At 40.7% G+C, this 21,225-nt stretch overlaps 1 protein-coding gene across 3 annotated transcripts in view; it reads right to left on the reverse strand.

Annotated features, from left to right (window-relative positions):
- LOC116851626 (zwei Ig domain protein zig-8-like) overlaps positions 1 to 21,225 on the reverse strand; it is a 101,673-nt gene that overhangs the window by 21,503 nt on the left and 58,945 nt on the right. For all 3 annotated transcript variants that reach the window (XM_032831240.1, XM_032831237.1, XM_032831238.1), the window contains 2 exons: positions 19,771 to 19,937; positions 14,160 to 14,370 (listed from right to left, as the gene is read on the reverse strand). In XM_032831240.1, coding sequence (XP_032687131.1) covers positions 14,160 to 14,370; positions 19,771 to 19,937 — 378 coding nt within the window. The remainder of the gene's footprint in view (positions 1 to 14,159; positions 14,371 to 19,770; positions 19,938 to 21,225) is intronic.

Below are 21,225 nucleotides of genomic sequence, written 5' to 3' on the forward strand. Positions count from 1 at the left end.
AGAGAGAGAGAGAGAGAGAGAGAGAGAGAGAGAGAGAGAGAGAGAGAGAGATGCGCACCGCGCTGGGCGATTTATTATTAGTAATACGCCGCACGAAAGCGTCATCGTGACGAATTAACGAGGCGCCGTTGAAAATGCGAAACCTTTAATTTCAATGACTACAGACCGGCCGGACTCCCGGCGAGAGAGCTCGTGCAGAGCGGCGTGTAATTACAAAGTACAGGCCGGCCGGATTATCGTGATAACAATACTTGGACCTCGGCCTCTTACTACGGCATGGCATTGTAATTACCGGCCGTTGCTTAAGTGCACCGTGCTATTTTTGCGCGAGCAAAATACGACCACCGGCCGTGTTCGATGTGTCCGCGATACCGCCCCCACCGGCTCATAACGATTCTTTCAACCCTGTTAAAGCTACCGGTGAATATTTTATAAAGCGCCGCGCGCGCGACGCACTTACCTCGCGATAAATGCACCACGACGCGCGTACAAGGGCGCGTAGAAGGGCTTTTCTCCTCTTTTTTTTTTCCTTTTACCACTGCGTATATTAATTGCCGTTTGGGGTAGCGTTTGCGCGAAAAGCCGCAATCGCTCGAAAGTCCGGCCGGCCAACCAAACGCCTGATTGACGTTTGTCACGCTAACGGGACTCTGATCGGTGATAAAATGAATGAAAGCACAACGTTTTCGGGGTGTCCTTTTCCATGCAACACGCGCGCGTGTGTGTACGTCTATGCAGTTGCATGTATAGTTATGTACGCGTGTTTTCTATGGCGCGCGATTCGCGCCTGGCAAGCTGTCAAGTTCCCCGATTAATATTTATGAGGAAGTATCGCGAAATCGCGGCAAAACACTAAAGCGCTTTCAATCGGCTGGTGTTACGTTCAGCGGGCATAGCACCCGGGATTAAAGCGCCCGTGTTCTCGGCGCCCGGCGGAAGTGACGTAAACCGTAAAAATTCAATAAACACGCGGTTTTATCGTCGTGTGACAAAAATCACATTTACGCCGCGCGGCAATCGACGTGCTCGCGCCGCAATTGAGACAAATAGAACGCCGCTGTACACCGTACGAAGACAATATTTATATCTCTTAGCACGGGGTCGAGCCGCGTGAGGCGCCGGCGAGCGAGCAAACTGATACAAACGCAGGCAGGTCTGACGAGTATTATTTCGCCGCAGGAAAAACAGACACGCCATTGTCGTTTTCTCGCGGCAGAGTTTCCGCGCAGCGCGAGTTCCGCTTCGTTCCTCGGCTGATATGCATAATTCGACGCGTCGTGCAAAGCTAATTAGAGAGCGTTGCCGACAGCGCCAATCTGTAGAGGAGAGATTTGCTACGAAATATTCCTCGCGTTGCGTCGCGCGCGTCCGTTGAATCCACCCCCGAACGTCTTCCGTCCGTAATTTCGCGCGCGCGGCACGTCCTCCCTCGAGAAACGTAGACGTAGTCGATTCTCTCTCTCTCTCTCTCTCCCCTGCCCCTCCAACCCTCTTTCCTCTATCTCTCTATTCCAATGTGCCCGCGATCACTGTTCGCTCTCGGACTCGTGTCCGAGGTATAGATCTCCGTGGGATTATCTTGATCCAGTTTTCCCCGGGAACCACCCACTCTCGTGTATTTCACTTCCTAATCCCGTCGTATGATTTGCACAAGGCTCACCCCGGGTCTGTGTGTGCGCCGAGGATTTCCAGCAGTAGTTTAACCCACCGGCGGCTACGCGAACACAGCCGAAGCGTCCCAAAACTCTGACAAATTGAATACACTACGTCACTGGCGAGGCACTGGCCATATTTACATTGCCGGCCGGCATGGATGGTATTAATACGCTCATGGCGGAACAAAGTTCCTGAGACGCACATAAACTAAACCGAGTTCCCTGTTTATCGAATTCAATACTCGGCGAGACATTGTGTACGAGCGTGCTTTAATAATCCGTAAGCTCTCAACGCCCGTTAACCTTTTTAAGCCTAGGTGTCGATCCGTTTTCAAGTAGAAGTCTTTTTTCTTCATAAAATAGTGAATAGTCTCAAAAGATGTTTCTGATGCATAAAATTTAATAAATCTTACAACCATAAGAACATACAAGCGCCAACCTTGCATTTAAAGGTAACATTGATAAAAAAAAAAAAATCGAGAAAATAAGATGTATTTTCTTTTTTCCCACTTTGAACAATTCCAACGACGGAATCATTACTTTGCAAATATAGACAATTTGGGGAGGACCCAAAGCAAATGTACACAAGTGCATGGATCCCTTAAAGGATTTATATAGCACGCGCGAGAGCAATACGTCGCTGTGTACAGTTTTTTTATCCTTCTATCGTTGTGCTCGTAACGCGGTCGCTTAAACGATCCGCGCGCGTCTTCTCTTCGTCGACGAATCTCCTTTTTTCCGCATCCACGCCGGAAAAGGATGAAAAGGATGCGCCTGCATCACGCGTATAGGATAACTGCGTTTACTCCGTTGGCGCGCGCTGAGTTTTCGTGCGATAGCGCGTCACGATAACCTCGGTAATCGCGCCTCCTAATGGACGTGGCAGATAAATTTGCGTTTAATGGATTCGCGGGCGCCTCTTTAATTTTCAAAGGACCCTCGCACTCGCGCCGCAATTTCTAGCACTTACCTCGCGATAAATGCACCCCGACGCGCGACGGTCTCTCTCTCTTTCTCCCCCTCCCCATCTCTCTCTCTCTCTCTCTCTCTCTCTCTCTCTCTGTATCTATCTCTCTTTCTCTAACTCTATCTACTCACCTCCCTCTGTCCCCTTGCCGCTTGCCGTTCCCGCTGCTCCAAGGCGGCGGTTATGCACCGGCGCAGAGAAACTTAGTGAAGAAATATACCCGATTATTATAGTGCGCGTTGCAGTTATTAATATCGCCCGCTGGAATTACGACGATAATGAGTTTAATACGCTTCATTTCTCATCGCGGTAACGACGGCGAGCGCGCTCTCGCACGGGACTCTCGAAATCCCATGTAACAAAGCACGTTATCCTTCGTTAATTCGGTCATACTGGTACATTTGTTACTCTCGATACATATCCATGACATGTTCTTCCGTCGCGCGACGTGAAATATTGAAACGACAGTTAAAGAAGAGAAACTCCAATACGAGCCATAGTTCAAATGCAAACAAAAAAAGTGACAGAGCTCATATTTGAGCCTTTTTCTCTACTGTGTCATAGAGTATCGTCGGTCTCGTTTCGACACAAGAACCTGTCTTATATCGCGCGCGACATGCGCATAACTAATACTCATATAAAGTAATTATCCATATTATCGTGCCTGTTCCTATTAGTGTGTATCTTTCTATTTAAATAAAAGCCATAAAAAGAAAACTAGCATAAATAAATAAAACAGATTTTTGAAATTAAGTTAAAGAATGTATTAAGCTCTTAATAAGAAATACATTTTCTATTTAAATAAACCATAAAAATACCTTTTCATGGTTTATTTAAATACAAAGGCACACTAACAAGAACAAGCGATATGCAAGATAACAAGGCACAGCGATATGGACAGTTATCCAATACGCGTGCGTAAAATACAATATGATAACTCGCTCCTTTGTCTTCACGACATCGCCAAAACGCAACGATAGAGCACGCAGCTTCAGCGACGGGACGTTAATCTGCGCGTCCGTGCGCAAACTAATTAGCGAACGCTAATTAGCTGCCTAATGCCCCAGCTAGCCGGGCCACTCGGTAATGGTTAAGGAACTCGCCGCGTTGCAGGTAACGTAAATTCGTTATGCTGTATGTGCACGGTTTAACTTTCCACGCACGTTTGCGACAAACGAAAACTACCGACTAGCCGCTCCTCTCTCCGAGCACTCCTGCCGACTCCTTTCGAGAGGATGTGTGAGTGTATGTGTGTATATGAGAGAGAGAAAGAGAGAGACTCCTTTTTCTCTTACTTCCGCTAACGTCAATGAGGAACGACTTGAGTGAGTACGTGACGGCAGCGAAATTGATTCACGGCGAAAACGTTATATTGCTTTACCGACGTCGAGGAAGGAAGGCCGTAACTACGTCGTAACTCGGATGATGATCGAAATCGGGAACGACGTTCCCGATATATACAACACGGGCGTCTGCGAGTAGTTGCACCGCCACGGCGACAGTGGTAGTGGTGGTGGTGGCGGTGGCGACGGTGCTGTTGTCTCATGAAATTTTCGAGAATACCGTACGCGGAAGTTGAATCGTCCGAAAAATTTCGTCCAGTGCCCTCAGTGCTTCCTTCGTTCCGTCCGCACAGCTTCGACGACGTACCTACGTTCAGTAGCTCTTCGAGTTACTTTTAACTTCCACGGAACTTCCGCTGCGAGCGCTCAAAGACGCGCTGGGTTCATGGTAAAAAATAGTGCCTTTAATTAAATTCAGACTACGCGACGATGCGGGAGGGAGAGGAGGGAAGAATTAAACGGAGGACTTTACGATACGGTGAGTGACTTTTGTGGGAATAGCTGCGGTCGCGAGCGAGCGCCAAGCAAAATAAATTAAATTAAAAAGGATCACGAGTAGAGTGCGCGCGCGTTGCTTTACTTCACGGAACGGCGGACCAATTACTCGATTTCTCGTATGTTAATGGCGACTCGTTCTGCGCGAGCTCATTGGGTTACGCGAGCTCTGGTTTTATTTGTACATATAACGCGATTGCTTACGGCAATCGATGAGGATACTCGCCGGCGCGAGCGTTCGTAAAAGGTTGCTAGCCGCGTTACTGGCCCAGATGTGTCGCCGGTAGATGAACGTCGGCGGTGGGTCTTGATGCAAATGATGCATTTGTTATGGCCTTTGGCAGCGGCACTCGTCGTAAGTTCACGGGTCAGCCGTTCAGTCGCGTAACAAGAGCAAATTGCAGAGAGTTCGCCAACCGTTTCTCTTCTTTTTCGCGAAATGACCGTCGCGAGTTGCGCTATTCGGATACTCGTGGCGGCGACACTTGATGAGAGCCGCGGGGCTCCACAGACGTAAATAATTCATTTTTTCAATTCGACTAATTATTTAAGTTGTTTTAACGAGGCCACCGTTCGCAGTACCTCACGTCGAGAGTCTCTGTTTGGTTATCAAACAGAGTTTGGTTCGCTGGCGAGTCTTTGGGAGAGGAAACTAGTCTAGGAAAGGAGGGAGGGAGGGAGGGAGAGAAGGGAGCAAATGAAAAGATAAAACTTTCATGTCCTTTATTGCCGTCCTAGATGGCAATGAAATGAAGTGGAAGATAGAGAGGAAGATAAAGAGGAGCGGCGGGCGACTCCGAGATAAAAGGAAGGTAATACCACCGCGAAAAAAGGTGCTCGGCAAAAAAACGATTTTTTGGCCGTTAACATCGGCAAACTGCGAGGTGCTCGCGTCCGTAACGAATCGCTTTCCACCTTTATGCGGGCCAACAGTCGGAGCTTCCTCAGCATGCCTGCCGATCGTCATGCAAGCGACGGTACGGATGACGACGGCGTAAACTCGTGCGAAGGGACGATTGGGGAGGTCGTCAAAGTGAATGAATGCCGTTAGCTCCTCGTGCAATTAAGAAGACCCGGCTTCTAAATCGACCTCATGGAGCAAAGTCAAGAGTGATCAAACTATTCGATTAAAGAAGTAGCATCAGTTTGGCACTGAAATGTTGCTTCTCGCGCGACATACTTAACTCTCAAACCGAACTCAAAGGACAAATGTGTCCAAGCGATTTCAATTACGTGACATTTCCCAGAAGCCTGCGCACTCTGACCAGCAGGTCCCTAATGGGAAAAAAAGTTTGTGGTGAGAAGGCCTATAGAAACTCGGTGAGGCCGGTTACTTCTTGCTCATCTGCCGAGCTATTCAAATTAGCGGCGGACACGAGCGACCCCGTGAGTCCTGTTTTCGCTGACGAAAAGTTAAATTTTGAAAAACTGTTTCTATATAAGTATTCATTCTTCTGGTAAAAATAACATATTTTGAAAGTTTGTGACTGTACAGAAAAAAAAAGAATATTCTTGTTCGGAGAATATCTTTATTGTTAACATTTTAAAAATAAGGTCAATGTTAAAATGAGATTATATGACGTTAGAACGAAGATAAATTAGTCTTCAATCAAGACGAATATAGTCAAATTAATCATTTTTTATATATAACCAATAATATCATAATTGATATTGTTAGTTATATATGAAAATGATTATGTTAATTTGATTATATTGATATTGTTGGTTACATATGAGAAAATGATTGTGTTAATCTGACTATATATTCGTCTTGTTTGTGGACTAATTTATCTTTCAATGTCGTATAATTTTATTTTAACATTAATCTTTATTTTAAAAAATAATCAACAATAAAGATATTCTTCAAAAAAGAATATTCTTTTTTCTGTGTGAAGTTATTTTCATGAAATTTTTTTTTTTAATAAATTGCTTGTGAAAGATTATATTTAAGTTTATGTTTAATATGAAATGTTTTATTTCCTTATACTTACAATGTTTAAAAGTGTTCATACTTCAATACTAATATATGATTTAAGTGATTGATATATAATTTAAGTTATACTTTAGTGTTGATATATGATTTAAATGTTGATACATTTCATAAAAATACCAAAAAGATATGTAAATTTTTTTGTAATTTTAATGTACCTTTACCTCTTCCATAATATATTTTATTTTCATATATTCTAATAATTATTTTCGTTTGACAATTATTCTATAATTTTTTTCTTTAACTATCGACTCTGTACCAAAGAATCTCCGAATTTCTTTCAGAAGTTAAATTTCGAAAAATTATAAATTTTTTAGATATGTTAACAGACGATTTTTCCTCAAAAAGAATAAAAACAAATATTCAAAATAAATTATCTAATTTAATGATTTAATTAACATTTGATCATTTAGCCATTTAATTAACATTTCAGTGAACTTTCGTGAATTTTTTCAGAATTGTTTGAACATGTTAATGTTATTTAATATTAGGCATGGGCGCAATAGAAGCGTAATAGAGATAAATAATCCCGATTTACGTTGACGGAAAACAATAGTCAGATTTGAGAATTAATAATAATTTTGCAGAAGAGGAATAAAGAATAAGAATATTGAATTCTTCTCGAAAACATATTTTCTCTATAAAATATTAAACGAGGAGGAATTTGGTAATAACAAATGGACGATATGTAAATCAGTGAAATAAATTTGCACGATTTGATGGTTTTATTTTACGAGGGCGTGACGAACACGATGGGTAAAACTTCGACCGCGTGAAATATCTATGCGAGCGCGGCCCCGGAATTTTCGCGAATTTTTCGTCGAGGCATTCCGCAGACATGCACGGTCTTTACAGCGACGTCTCGCACAGTAAACGTCGAACCGTTTAAAAATCGAGCTTTCAAGTCAAACGATGTAAGCCCACGGCGACATCAATCGTGACAGCGGGAAGCACCGACGCGGTTCGGAAGCGAAGAAGGAAAGAAAGACGAAGAAGCTCTTAAAAGAGGCTCGCAAAAGGGAGGGAGACCGTTCCCTTTTCAAACAGTCGAGAATCGCGGTGGAAGGCAGGCGGGCGGGCGCAATGTCGAGGAAAAGTCTTTCGCTCCGGGAAAGGCTCAATTTGTCGCCACAATTTCACGGGCATCGCGTGCCAAGAATGCCGCTGAAAGGTCGACTATTGTTTTTCGATCCGCTACGCCTGCCTCGGTGTCTTTATTAAATGGGCGAAGATCGAAGGGGAGCTTTGCCGCGTCGCGTCAATCCACCGCAGACGCAATTTATCCCTCTTTTCGAGTCGCGCCGTTGCTACACATTGCACGCTTACCCGGTGCGAATAACACACGTAGGTGTCACACACACCAACGGGAACGAATGTACGGATAATCGAGCAGTCATGCGACTCTGGCTACCCCGCGATTATCCTTAAATGTCTTTTGCTCGAGATCGATGAAAGGAACGGCGGAAATTGTAGGATTGTCGTTCCTCCGTGAAACGGAGCTAAAGCTGAAGTTTCAATTCCACTTCTTTTTGCTGCAAAAATGGAGCGAAAACTTCAAGGAATTTTTACTTTTCTTGTAACTCGAATTAATGTCACTCCTAGAAAAGGAGGAAGAGAGAGAAAAATGGAGAGAAAGGGAGAGAGAAAGAGAGAGAAAAGTGAAAGTTGCGTCTGCTTTTGTTCGACTTTCGAATCGCCGTGCTTTGCGAAAGCCGTAGTTAACACGGCATCGGTATTAACCCTTTCATACTCTCATTTTTCCAGCAGAAAAGATGTGTTTTACACTGAGACGATTATAGAAACTTTTGGAGGAGCGCTGATTCCAAAGGGTGTAATCAAGCTCAGCCCTAATTTGCGACATTCGAAATCTTAAATTATTTTTTGATGAAATTATAGCTATTGTGTGATAGATAGATTAAAAATATAATATAAGTATCAAAGAGTGATGTTTCCCCATCACTATTTGGAAGAAAATGACCAAAAAAGATATGTATTCAGTGTTATTGTTAGAAATGAGTGTTATTGTTAGAACCTTTACGTGAAACGTACAGGAAATGTTGCAAGAAATAAGAGAGAGAGAGAGATGAAAGTCTTTATCAATAAAATAATATGAATTATAAACGTTAATAACATTTATTAATTTAGGGTGACTTTTACCAAGCTCTCTGATTAACATAATCTATTCATTCTGTTGTAACCAGCAGAATTGGTTAATAGCTATATGCTGGTCACAACAGAATTAATCGATGATTAAGTTAATCGGAACTTAATCAAAACCACCTTTGCGTCTGCAGCCGACTTACCAACATTATGAATACTAACATTTGTTGTATGGGTAAGGGAAACTGTGGAAAACCTTACCAGTATTCCAATAAAATGCTTATATGGACCGTCACAAGTATTATATGTTAGTTTTAAAATTCTTTTTAGGTCATTTTCTTTCAAATAATGAGACGCATCACTCTGATATTTATTTATATCGTTTACATCAATTTACATCAATAGCTACAATTTCATCAAGAAATAATTTAAGATTTTAAATGCTACAAAATAGGATTAAAAACTTATGAGAATTTAACCGTTCTATTTACTATCAAAATTTAAATTAAAAATGGCAAATTCAAGACGGCAGTCGTGAAAAGCTTTAATACTAATCTATTTCTAATATGTACTTGGATTAGTTTTTTCCTGATCACTAATTACAAACAGAATGAAAAATTTAAATTTAAGATAATCTCACAGATAATGACTATAAAAAGAACTCTGAACGTACGCATTTTCAAGTTCAGATCAAAACCTGCTATTGCATACACATGCTATTGATGATTGTGTGTCGATATAGTTATGTAGTTATATAACTTTTGTAAGCAACATTCTACTTGTCAATAAAATACGATCCTTTTTTCAGTAAATTTGCTAAGTGAGACAGAGAAACGTCTGTGAAGAGACGCTGCCAGTATGCTAGCTAAAAGTTGAATTTTTTGAAAAGTTTAGATAACTATTTTATCTAAAATATTAAACTTAAAAGTATACTAATTTTTATACATGTAGACTTAACCTTTCTCTTTGAAACAAGACAAGGCAGAAATCGATAGAACTATTTGTCTTACAGTTACGATTTTTCTCATATATAGGAGACATATATATATATATATATATATATATATATCTCGATGGTATGAAAGGGCTAAATCGCGTAAACGCTACCCAGGAAGATTAGAAGGGACAAGAAATTTTCTTCTGTAAAAGCTGGAAAATACAGGGAATTTAACGAGATGAAAAAGAGTGAACTGATAGAAGAGAAGGGGAGAAGAAGAGGCCAGAAGCGAGACAAGGAATAGGACAACGTGATGGATGGTGTAGAGACAAGAAGGAGATCGTTGCGGCAACGTAGCGGATGCCGTCGATTCTTCTTTCTCCCCTCTTTTCTCGGTAAAGGGGCTTCATTAGCTTCGCGATAATTGGCGACGCTCGTGACTCGTGTTCGCGAAATGGCCGAGTCGTCTCTCGCCAACGTTATCCCCCGAAGATCTATCGCGATAAAACTTCTCCCTCGACCCGAGTCCCGACTAGGCCATCTGAAGAAAGAATAGCTGTTGACTACGAATTTCTTGAAAACCCCGATCGATACCCATCGAGGAGACTCAGGTATCGCGGAGGAAAAGCTCGCGGCTTTTCCCTCTCGTTCAAGCTAAAATAGATCTGCGATTAAGAGCGCGATTTAAATTTTCATTCCAGCGAGTCGGGAAGAATGAAACGCATTTTCGGGTTGCGTTCTTCCATTCTCGTTCTAAGAGCGAATCGTAATTTAATATTCCTAAGCCGTTCCACTTTGCGTTACGCGCTTCGATTGTACGAGTACATAGAGACTTATTACGGTACAGTTCAACGCTTCAGGATAAGTAAGGCAATGCATCAGGGCTACGCAATCGTCGCGAAGTGTTCAACGAGAAAGTAAATTCCAACCTAAAGCATAAGACAACTTTACTTCGTTCCTCTCAAATTCTACAGAACGCAGGTCCAATACTTCGCGAAAGCTTCTCTTGTACATTAGGCATTCACGAACGTGACTCTCGTAAGTCGTGGACAATGTCCACGTTCGTCTGCTATGCGCGTCGCAGGTAATTTTTCCTCGGAGCAACTTTCCCGCATTGATTTATAATTCTCTCGAACTCGTATGACGGTTCTCATGAGACCTGCTGGCCCCTAACTTTCGCTTACGTGCCGTGGCCTTTCAGTACTTAAAATGACCAACAAAGTTTGAGGGAAAAAAGTTATAGAAATACTATTCTGCGTTCTTTCCTCCAATCCTCTCCCTACCGCTTGAATTATTCGCAATAGCCGGATGTAGTCTGGATGAAAGCTCGACAACGAACGTCACGATATGCTCTCAGTAGATCGCGATAAATCTTAAAGTTAGCGTATAAAATTGAATGCGAATTTCCGTTTCACGAGAATCGAATGACTATGCGAGTCAAAATTTAGTTTCTCTATATTAACTCTGCAAATTCCATCGAACTCGAAGAACCAACAAAGAAACTCGTTATATAATACTAGGTTAGTCTAAAGGGTTTGCCAAATAAAATAGAAAATGGAATTATCTAATTTTACGAGATTAATCAATTTTAGAGTAAAATTAACAACATTGATTCGCCATTTTTTTAGTCATTTAACAAGCATTTCTTGAGTTTCTGTTGATATCCAAGCTTCCTAAGGAAGTTTAATAGAAACATAACAAATATTTTGCATCAATCTAATATTATACAGACTATATTGTCTTACCTTGATGCTATAAATGGTTGTTTACTCTCTATGTTGAAGTAACTCGAAGAAGCATTCATTCGATAATTATTTAATATTCAGTTATTTCAATATTTTACTTGCACTTAACTTTTATTTTTAATTTTAATCAGTAATGTATTAATTATATAACTAACTTGCTCAGATAAAAATAAGTATGATAGTATGTGATAGTAAAATAGTATGTGAGGAAAGCAAATATTCAATAAATAAAGATTAGGGAATGGGAATAGAATGAATAAGAAATATAACACATTTTACTCTCATCGCTTTTTTCATAATTTTTTTCTCTTTTTTGATTGTTAGAAGTTTCGATAAGATTTAAAAGGGTTTATATGAAGAGTTAGAAATGCAAAAATATCAGTTGTGTGTTCAATAATGTGTTGTTTATCAATGTTGTTTAAATTTAGGTTCAGTATAATAACGAAAGCTACACACATATGGAAGCAAAAAAAGAAGCATTGACTGATGTCAACAAAATTGTACTCTTGCAGCCAAAGAAGCATTATTAGATAAGAAAATTAGCAACTGCTAGATTTAAATTATATTCTAAAGCCAATATTCATAGATGCAAATTATTTTGCACCGTTGATTGAGAGCATAATTACAGATTTGTATGCTGTTATTATTTGACTAATTGGAACATGCTTCTTGAATAAAATATTGTAATAAGCATAAGTACCGGTTGGATCAAAATGTTTCTTGAATGAAATATTGTAACAAATATAGGTACAAATCGATGAGAATAATTAGAGATTCACAAAGTTATAATTACTCGTCAAATGCTGACAGACCATGAATGCTAACCCAAATTTTGACTCGGGTATTTCTATGTTCTCAGTGTTTTCAGTGAATTCGTCAAATGTCCGTTACAAACGAAAACCGTTTTAACAAATAATTTGGCGTACCTTGACAATACATGATATGTATCGCTGCTCGCTTTTCCCGATGTCCTGCATTCTGGTTTCTCGATTCAGCAACCCGATTGGCATCGGCACTGTCACTGACACTCGCGCAGATACGATTTGATCAAAGACACGTGTGTTAAATAACGCGATACCGACAACACAGCCTGAATAGTATTTCAACATCCGACGAAATATTTTAATCACTGGACGGGAATGATGAATTACGTACCGACACACCGGCAGTCCGTGGTGTGCGTCTCTCGTCGGCCCGAGACATACTAAACCAAACATAAACATACTAAACATACTAAACTAAAAGGTACACAACGCACAAACATGCTCGATCCTCTTGGAGCTCCCGAATATTTTGATTGCTGTGATCTCGGCATTCGGTAATAAAGCAGCGACTGGCGAGTGATAGGAGCGGCTAAATTTACATTTTTTGCCTAATGTTTTGGTATTGTCACACGACGTGTACTTTTCCGCTATTACACTATATTACGTTTTACGGAAAATGTGAATAATGTCAAAATCTTTTGAGATATTCATTCAGACTCTCAACTGCATGGTATTATTTAAAACGTATTTTTTCCCATCTCTTATATATAGATATTTCAGAAATTATCAGAGGAACTGATCAGAGGAATTTGATGAGAATATAAGAAGAATGTTTTATCTTATGCATTTGTGCGGAAAACAAAAATATTTGTGCATTAAATTATTAAAAGCAACGCATTTTATCAAAATTACCACCTTACTATAATTGTCACTTTGAATCTGACAGTAATTTTACATTTCTAGCCAGAACAAAGAATGCAGGAGGCCAGGACGCGAGCAACAAGCTTCACTATATATTTTTAAATATAGACACATCTATATAGATATATAGACATATCTATCATATATAATATGCATATGCATTTCCAACTCCAATAAAAAGATAAATAGATTTTGAAAAAACAAAATTTGTTTTAGTTATCCATTAATTGTATTTGCCCTCACATTAATTATTAATAAATTATTAATTATATTTACTTCCACATTAATTATTATTATATTATTTATTATTATATTATTATTATATTAATTATTATTATATTATTATATTATTATTAAATTTTGCTTCTCATACATTAAATATTTATCATATACTCTATTTGCAGTTAAATAAATTCCACAATTGATAGATTGTTCATTAATATTTAGAATGAAAATTAAGTACATATAAAAAATATATTGATATAATTGAATATTAGATAATTTCGAAATACGTTATCTTTTAAGAACAATTCGATATGAAAGAGACGACAGAGAGCGACCGTTTGTATTTTGCGCATTAAAATAGGACTGTAACTTGAATATTACATTTCAGGGTTTTGCAGTGGTCCTTCGAGTTTGCTGGAATTTATATAGTTAATGTAGAATCGAAACTTCGATTCGGATATTCGCGGTTCAATAAGCTCCTATCTGTCAATAATGTATACGCTCGGTCTTCGCTAAGTAATTCGATTTCTCCGACGCTCCTTTGCATTGATCTATGTAAAGAGACGCTTATAATCGTACTAGATCTTGCAGATTTCATTTTAAAGAACCAGATACTAGGAGACGACGACGGTGACAACGACGACCGGCACGTTATATCATTCGCGCGAATTATTCAAAGCAGATTAAATCAAATGTCCTCCGTTGTCGGAATATCTGAAGCAGGTTAACAATACCTCTCTTCTTTCTTTGTGACTCCCTTATTCCTCTCTTCTTTCGCGCGATTGTCCAATGGCACGATCAATATTTAGCCAATGTTCAGCGCGAGAAATATACGCTTTATTAACGCGGCTTCAGCGCGGCTTTGTGCCACAATGAAACGTTATTTCAGAGATATTCCAACAATAAGCGGGAAATCGTCGCGCGAATTGGCGCTTTCGTCATCTCTATTCACCAAATTATTCATTACCGCCGAGATTACTGTTTGAGCGTTTTCTATAAAAGAATTGTGTAACTCACCGAACACGGTAAGATGAATCCGATGACCGATCGGTGGAGTGGTGGATATTTGGCACTCGTAGATACCGGAATCTTTTTCCTGCGGATATCGTATTCGCAGAATCCATTCTTCCGTGTGAAGCGTGTGCAGCGCCTCGAAACGCTGATCGCTCGTGTAAGTGTAGTGACCGACTGTCAATAAGTGAATGTCACGATGCCTCACCCACGAAACCTGAGAACAAATGATAAAGTAACAATTTAACGAGATTTAAAGGACTTCTCATAGCTATCACAAAAAATGTTGGTCGTAGTCAAGAAAAGAAACATCATCTGTCTGTATAAATCGCAAAATATAGTAAATTGACACAATTGCCATTAGCCACCGGCGCATAAAGACTGTACTATTGACACTTTTTATTGACTCTTGCAACGTCAAACAAGTGTCGTAACTGTAACTATTGAAGTTGATCTAATTGTTGCGATGAAGCCGCATTCATTCTTTCTTTGTGACTCCCTTATTCCTCTCTTCTTTCGCGCAATTGTCCAATGGCACGATCAATATTTAGCCAATGTTCAGCGCGAGAAATATACGCTTTGTGACTGATTATGATCGACATTGTGACAGATATAGAAGAGTCTTAAAAAAAGTTACAAGATCTTGACAAAATAAAAATTGATAAAAATTTAATAAAATTTAGTGAATTATACAAAGTTTCAAATCAATAGAAATATGACTTTTTTGTTATACATATCTAGTAACAATATCTTAAATAATATAAAATTTAATTTTATATAAATAAATTTGATTTCATGATAAATATTAACATAGTATTTTATATAAACGAATTTGATTTTATGGTGAATATTAATATATTATTGTATCCATTTCAATTGTGCTATTAAAATATATATATATATATATATATATATATATATATGTATATACTTTGTTTTTGTTTATTAGAATTATGGTTATCTCTTTACAGAGACTTTTCGCAAATTTCAAAATGATTTTTTATTTATTTTCTTTAAAAGCTCAAATTTTTCAGAAAAAGATTAAATTTGATTTTTTTACAACTCCCATTTTGCGAAATATTATTTTTTTCCAAATCTATCTCGTAAATCGATAATTATAAATAAAAAATATAATAAAGATTTCAGATCACTCCTATGTTGAAACCAGGATGATTACTGTTAATGTGTATTTCTTTTGCGAAATTTAAATAAATATAGTGGTATTAATATATTTATCATAAAAAATGTAACATTTTTATACCAAAATATTATTGATATACACATAACAAAAAATTCATACTAATAATTTATAACCTTTCATAACTACCCAAATTTTTTACTTAATTTTTAGATTTGTCAGTATCTTATAACCTCTTAATATGTGAGAAAATTTGATATCTCACGACATTGTAATTTTTAAACGCTAATATACTTTTATATAATTTATCGCGTTATGTAGTGTAAAAAACAAAATACAGCTAATTTATGCGTAGCAGTTTACACGAATCGTTTAAATTTTATGGCAAATACGCGGGGTTAACAACGGAGTGGCGAAAGCATGCCGGTTTCTACAATCTGAATGCAGAAATCTTGAATTTCCGCGAGCTCTGCACGCATTACTAACTATCAACCGTTTGCGCCCTGTTGCTTGTAAGATTGAGCGATAAAACTTTATACTCTCCCTTTTCTTAGCCTGTGAAATTTACGAGTGCAGTAGATTCGCCGCGGCAGGAATACTTCATGTCTTTGTTTAATGCTATATAACCTCATGATGTATGACTACAATCTCGGCGTGACGGCGGCCACGGTGCTTTGTAATTATTTATAGCCGAATAGGCGCGGCGAATTTGCGCTCGCGCACGGCTTTAACTGAGAACTTGTGAAATGCGTTGCATAATTAAGGCGCTGGTCCGCCGACACACATACGTATACAAAGTAAGAGGACAGTTGCGAAAACCGTACCGGTCTCCTAAAGCGTTTCTCATCAATTTCTTTATTACTATTAAATATAAACAACAACTAACGGTAAAAATTGGACATATAAATAAAAATTTTCAAATTACACCTTATTCTGTTCGTGTGCTCAAAACATTTAAAGTCAGGTACGATTTAAGAGACCGGCATGACTTTGACAATCCTACATTGATAGAAAAAAATGGTTGATTCAGCTACAATTATAGTTATTTTTGCCCCAATCGTATTTTCTGGTTACTCTAACACGAAAATGATTTTGAAACTCTTGAAATTTTGTATTAATATTCTCCATTGTGACTGAATAAAAGGCGATGTGTTATTAGCTAGAATGAAATTTCTTACAAGTATATACTATTTCTAATAATAAATGTAACTTTATTCATAAAATGCAATTTTATTAATAAAATTATTGAAATAGAGCATATAGGTGTACGAGGTAAAGTTGGCCTATAATTAAAAATCGACAGGAGGGCTGTACAGATCTCTTGCAGAAACTCTGGAACTACTAATCAGGATACATAATTTATATGGCCTTTTTTACTCTGCGCTACGGAGCAACTCAGCTTGATATCAAGGCAAGAAAGCTATGTTGCGGTATTTTGATTATTACAAAATTTACGGTTAACAGGGTCATGGCCGGCATTAATGCACAAAAGAAGGCTGCCCCTATCATGTTTATACAGTCAGCCTCAACAATTAGTTGCCTGAGAAGTTGTAATTTCGAAATTCTAAAGAATAGAGTATCTAGCCCCGGTCTCCTCTAATTGTTTTCTATGTGATTACAATTACAAGTGCCAAACATTGTTTTCTCGGTGTATGGGAAACACGTTGCACACCTCAAATCGTTAATAACGTTGGTCACCGTGTCGGAATATGTGACAGGGTGTGTCGCGGACACCGTCGATCGCTGCGAGATTACATCGTCACGTCGGTTCGTGAGAGGCGTGACGGAGGGAAGGGGGAGAGCGGCGGGTGATATGGACAAACTTTGCATAGCAGGGGAAGGGTGTAAAGTGTGACATTCGCCAAGTTCGGATGATGCCGTAAAGTTGTCGGAGCCATCAATTAGCGCAGACTACCCGACGATCCGATGATTCGGACCCGTCGTAACATCCGTTAACCCGAGCAATTTACCCACATGTCGGGAATTACCGGGATAACGACGAGCCTGTCACTTTAATAACTTCAATCGGGCTTTTTACCGGTGCGCCCATTTAACAGATTACGCGAGTCTTCGGAGCGCGGCCTCGCTCGAGAGATCATTTCGTCGGACGCGCGTGACGCGGGGAGGGAATGGAGGGAGGCGGACGGGGGTGATTCGTACGCGATTTAGCGAAAACGGGAGTATCACGCTCGTATTCATTAAACCGAACCGGCTATAATACCTCCCAATGGGAGCCAAGCCGGAAACAATATCGCTCGCTAATCCACGCCACGTGAGATACTCAAACATTTATTTATGCAAAAATATTCACGGAAGCAGATAATTCCAGTTAATTAACCTTATGACTGCGAATCCATATCATTGCGCAATAACTTATGATTAATTTAATGCCCATTAATCCACACACCTTTGTCTTGATGTCCACATTCAACATTTCAGCTAGTGCTTTACGGGGCCATTCGCGTAAACATTAATTAACAGATTAACAGTACGGTGTAAGTGATTTTCCCCGTTTCACTCTCTCCGAGCGCAGAGCCAGAACAAGAGAGAGAAGAGAGAGACGGAGGGTCGACCCCGACTTTAGGTACTTTAACAAATATTTATGGAGAAATGGCGCGCGCAATGGCGTTTCCCGCGCGTCGTAACGCGTCCGGCGATAACTCATCGCGGCGTTGATCGAGTCTATGTTAAAACTCGCGCCTTGTGCGCACTCGCGCTCGCGTGCGCTTAAATATAATCAGAAATATAAACTGCAAGTGCCGGCGTTCGCGCGCGCCGCGGTCTAATGCGATTGTCGCTTGAATATGCCGCAGTTAATACACTTTTCGTAAAAAGAAGCCAGCGCGCGGCCTCCGCCACTCGGGGGAAACTTTTTCCGCATAATAAAATTCACGATACGCGAGCGAGCGAGAGAGAAAGAGAGAGAGAGAGAGGGAAAGAATAAGAGAAAGAAAAAACACTGAAGCCATTCACCGGCTCGGCGGAAATATGCGAGCGGATAAAATCCTCCGAGAACGCACCGTGACTGCTACAATGGCGATTGCCGCTCGGATTTTTTTACGTGCGCGACACCAACGTGCCGAGTTAATATCACCCTCCGCGGAGTATCGCTTATTCTTGCCACTTCGCCTTGCGCGCGCCACTTTTTCGTGGTAACTCGATCGTATTTCCGGCTTTTCCGTGAAGAAGGCTTCAGAGGGTCTTCCCCGCGGAATCGAGAATTCTGTGTGTAATTTCGGCCGACCGAGGAACGCAGTTTCATCGACATTCCCACGCGACACTAACCATGTCAACGTACACAGGCGTGCACATGCGTGTGCGTGTGTGCGGTGCGCAGCGGTGAGGTCATTGCCTCTATGGCTAAATCAACGCGACAACATTATCACGTCAATATTATCCCCCTTAATAGAATATTGATCACTCGTTGAAACTCGCGTTACTCTTTTACTGGCGCGCGCAAAATGCACACCTGCATGCGCGCATCTGCGCGCAAACGAAACGCGCGTCGTATCAACGAAACGTATTAGACGGTACACACGTAGTTGCGGCTGGCATAAACGCGAGATCAAGTTTTGCATAGAGATGAGCCGCGGGATTAAAACTGTGACCCTCCCGACGGTCGGGTCTGCATGAAGACGTGGCCCGACAAAGGACGTCCTTTTCTACTTAACCGCTCCATGTGATAATCCCCGAGTAGTGCCACGGACCGTTAATACCCGAGGTCGAGGACATTCGAGGATCCTAGAGCGAAAGATAAATTCCCCAAGGGCCGTGTCTGTCCCCGGGTTAATTTATCGACCCGCACGAAACACTGATTTAGCCGCAGGAGCGAAAAAATTTGTCCTAGGGGGAGCCCACGAGCTGATTTAACTTAATCAACCTCGCATGTCCGGCAGCAGCAGAAGAAGCCGAAATTTCCGACCGACAGGACGGCGGCAACGACGATAATTGCATAACTGGAATAGCGCGGGGTTTTCGTCGTCCTTTTCACGTCGGCAAATCACGACGTAAACATCGCGGCGAGCGCAATGTACTCTGTGCATCCGCGTTCTGCGTTACTCTAGGGCCAGTTAATACCACAGACGAGATGTAGTTCCCCGTTCGCTCGGCATCTCGAAAATGTTGCTGTCGATGCCGCCCGCCTCCGCGCGTCGCTCCCGAATCCCACGCATTACTCGGGCAAGCCTATCTCGCGGCGTGTCGGTGGTTGTGTTCTACCTGCCGATATCTCGTGTCGGAAACTGAGTTGCCGCTCGTAAGGCTTAAAATTCGCTCTTCGTGGAAAATGTGTAATGCTGCGGTGCCGCGCAAGCCGATAATTTTAACGCGCTGCGACATGCGCGCGCGATTTATCGCGTTAATTTCGCGGCGGTAATGAACGATGAAATATTTCGGCCCTTGTGTCTCATTCACGTAACCCGTTAAATCTGTAAACAGCGCTAACACGCAAGGAGAAGGATGTTTTCGGTGTACACTCACCGTTCTGTTGCCGAGATTCTTCACTTTGCACATCAGTTCAGCGGTTTTCCCGACTAAGCCAGTGACGTCGGGCGACACCGTGGTGTCGAAATATGGACCGTTTTCCAACGTTGCGTGCTCTTGGAAAACGTCCGCTTTGTAATGATGCGACGCGTGTGCGGTGTTTCCTGAAAAAAGAACAATATTTTGATTGTTTTAGTTAATAATTGTGTCAATAGTCGTTGGATACTTGAAACTTACCTTAAGCGAAATATTCACATTCGAATCTCGAGTTAGATGTGAATTTTTCGGCTGAATGACGATCATAAGTATAATTAGGCTATCAAACTTAATTTTTGTTTCAATTCTAAAACATCATTAATTTAGAAGCGCGCGAATGAGTCTCTCTGTCTCAGTCCATCTTGCTTTTATAAGGTTGCTTCAATATCGTCAACCCCGTCCCATTGGCCGAGTAGTTTTCTTAGTCTCTTCACTAAATGTTTACCTCGGTTTATGATTATCGTCCTACGATGTTTATGTCTTTTATTATCCATTACTTATTGTTCGTTCCCGAGTCGAAATTTTGGTCTTACTTTCGCCTTAAACTTTCAAATATCTTTATGGAAACTAAAGTTCTATTTAGCGTTTCTAAATGCCAGAAAACGCACAAAATGCCACTTGAGCTTTTGGTTTTAAGAAGAGGCCTTTTCGGCAAAGCTAATAGAACAAATAAGATAAATAGCATTGAAAGAAGTCGATATAAGCTTTCGAGTACCAAAGTAGAGGTTAAATAGAACATCGAGGTTGAAGGCACAGGATCAAAATTTCGGGTTCTTACTCATCGTTACGTGTTTCAGCCGCGAGATCGTGCTATTCCTACTTTTTTAAAGTGAATCAGTGAAAGCATCATTGAAAGCAGTGAATATACACTGATTTGCAATTATAAGTATAGCACTAAAACTGCTCAGTGCTATAATTATAACTGATATCAGTGACTATTCACTGATTCATTTTAAGAGAGTAAGTCCTAAATTCTAAAATCTGCCTTCACAGTTCCCCTCATCGACCTCATCGTTCCACGGGAGATATCACCTGCCAAGTGAGCAAAGCAAAAAACAATTACTCGAGACCGTGGCGCGAAGGGCCCGGAAGGGATGCGTGCGCCCAGCCATTTATCCCGCTAATTTTAAACGGAGAAACACGACGACGCGCGGCCGTCGCGTCCGGGACTGTGTGTGTATGTGTATGTGAACGGCCGTTCGTGCAGGCAACGGCTTCGAAAGTACACCGTCGAACAGCTCGTACATATCCTGCCCCGCACTGCGGCAAACGCAATCTCTCGTCCGGATAGATATATCGGGCCGGTGTGTGCCGCGGCGGATCGTGAGCGATCGAGCGGCCGCGCACACAGCCGCGGAAACGCGCACGTGCGTGGACGCGAGCGAAGTCATGTCTATTTGCATGGAAAGACGTTAG

Source organism: Odontomachus brunneus, unplaced genomic scaffold (assembly GCF_010583005.1).
Source record: "Odontomachus brunneus isolate Ranch 3 - 2012 unplaced genomic scaffold, Obru_v1 Obru_scaffold_182, whole genome shotgun sequence".
In the NCBI taxonomy this organism is placed as follows: Eukaryota; Metazoa; Arthropoda; class Insecta; order Hymenoptera; family Formicidae; genus Odontomachus; species Odontomachus brunneus.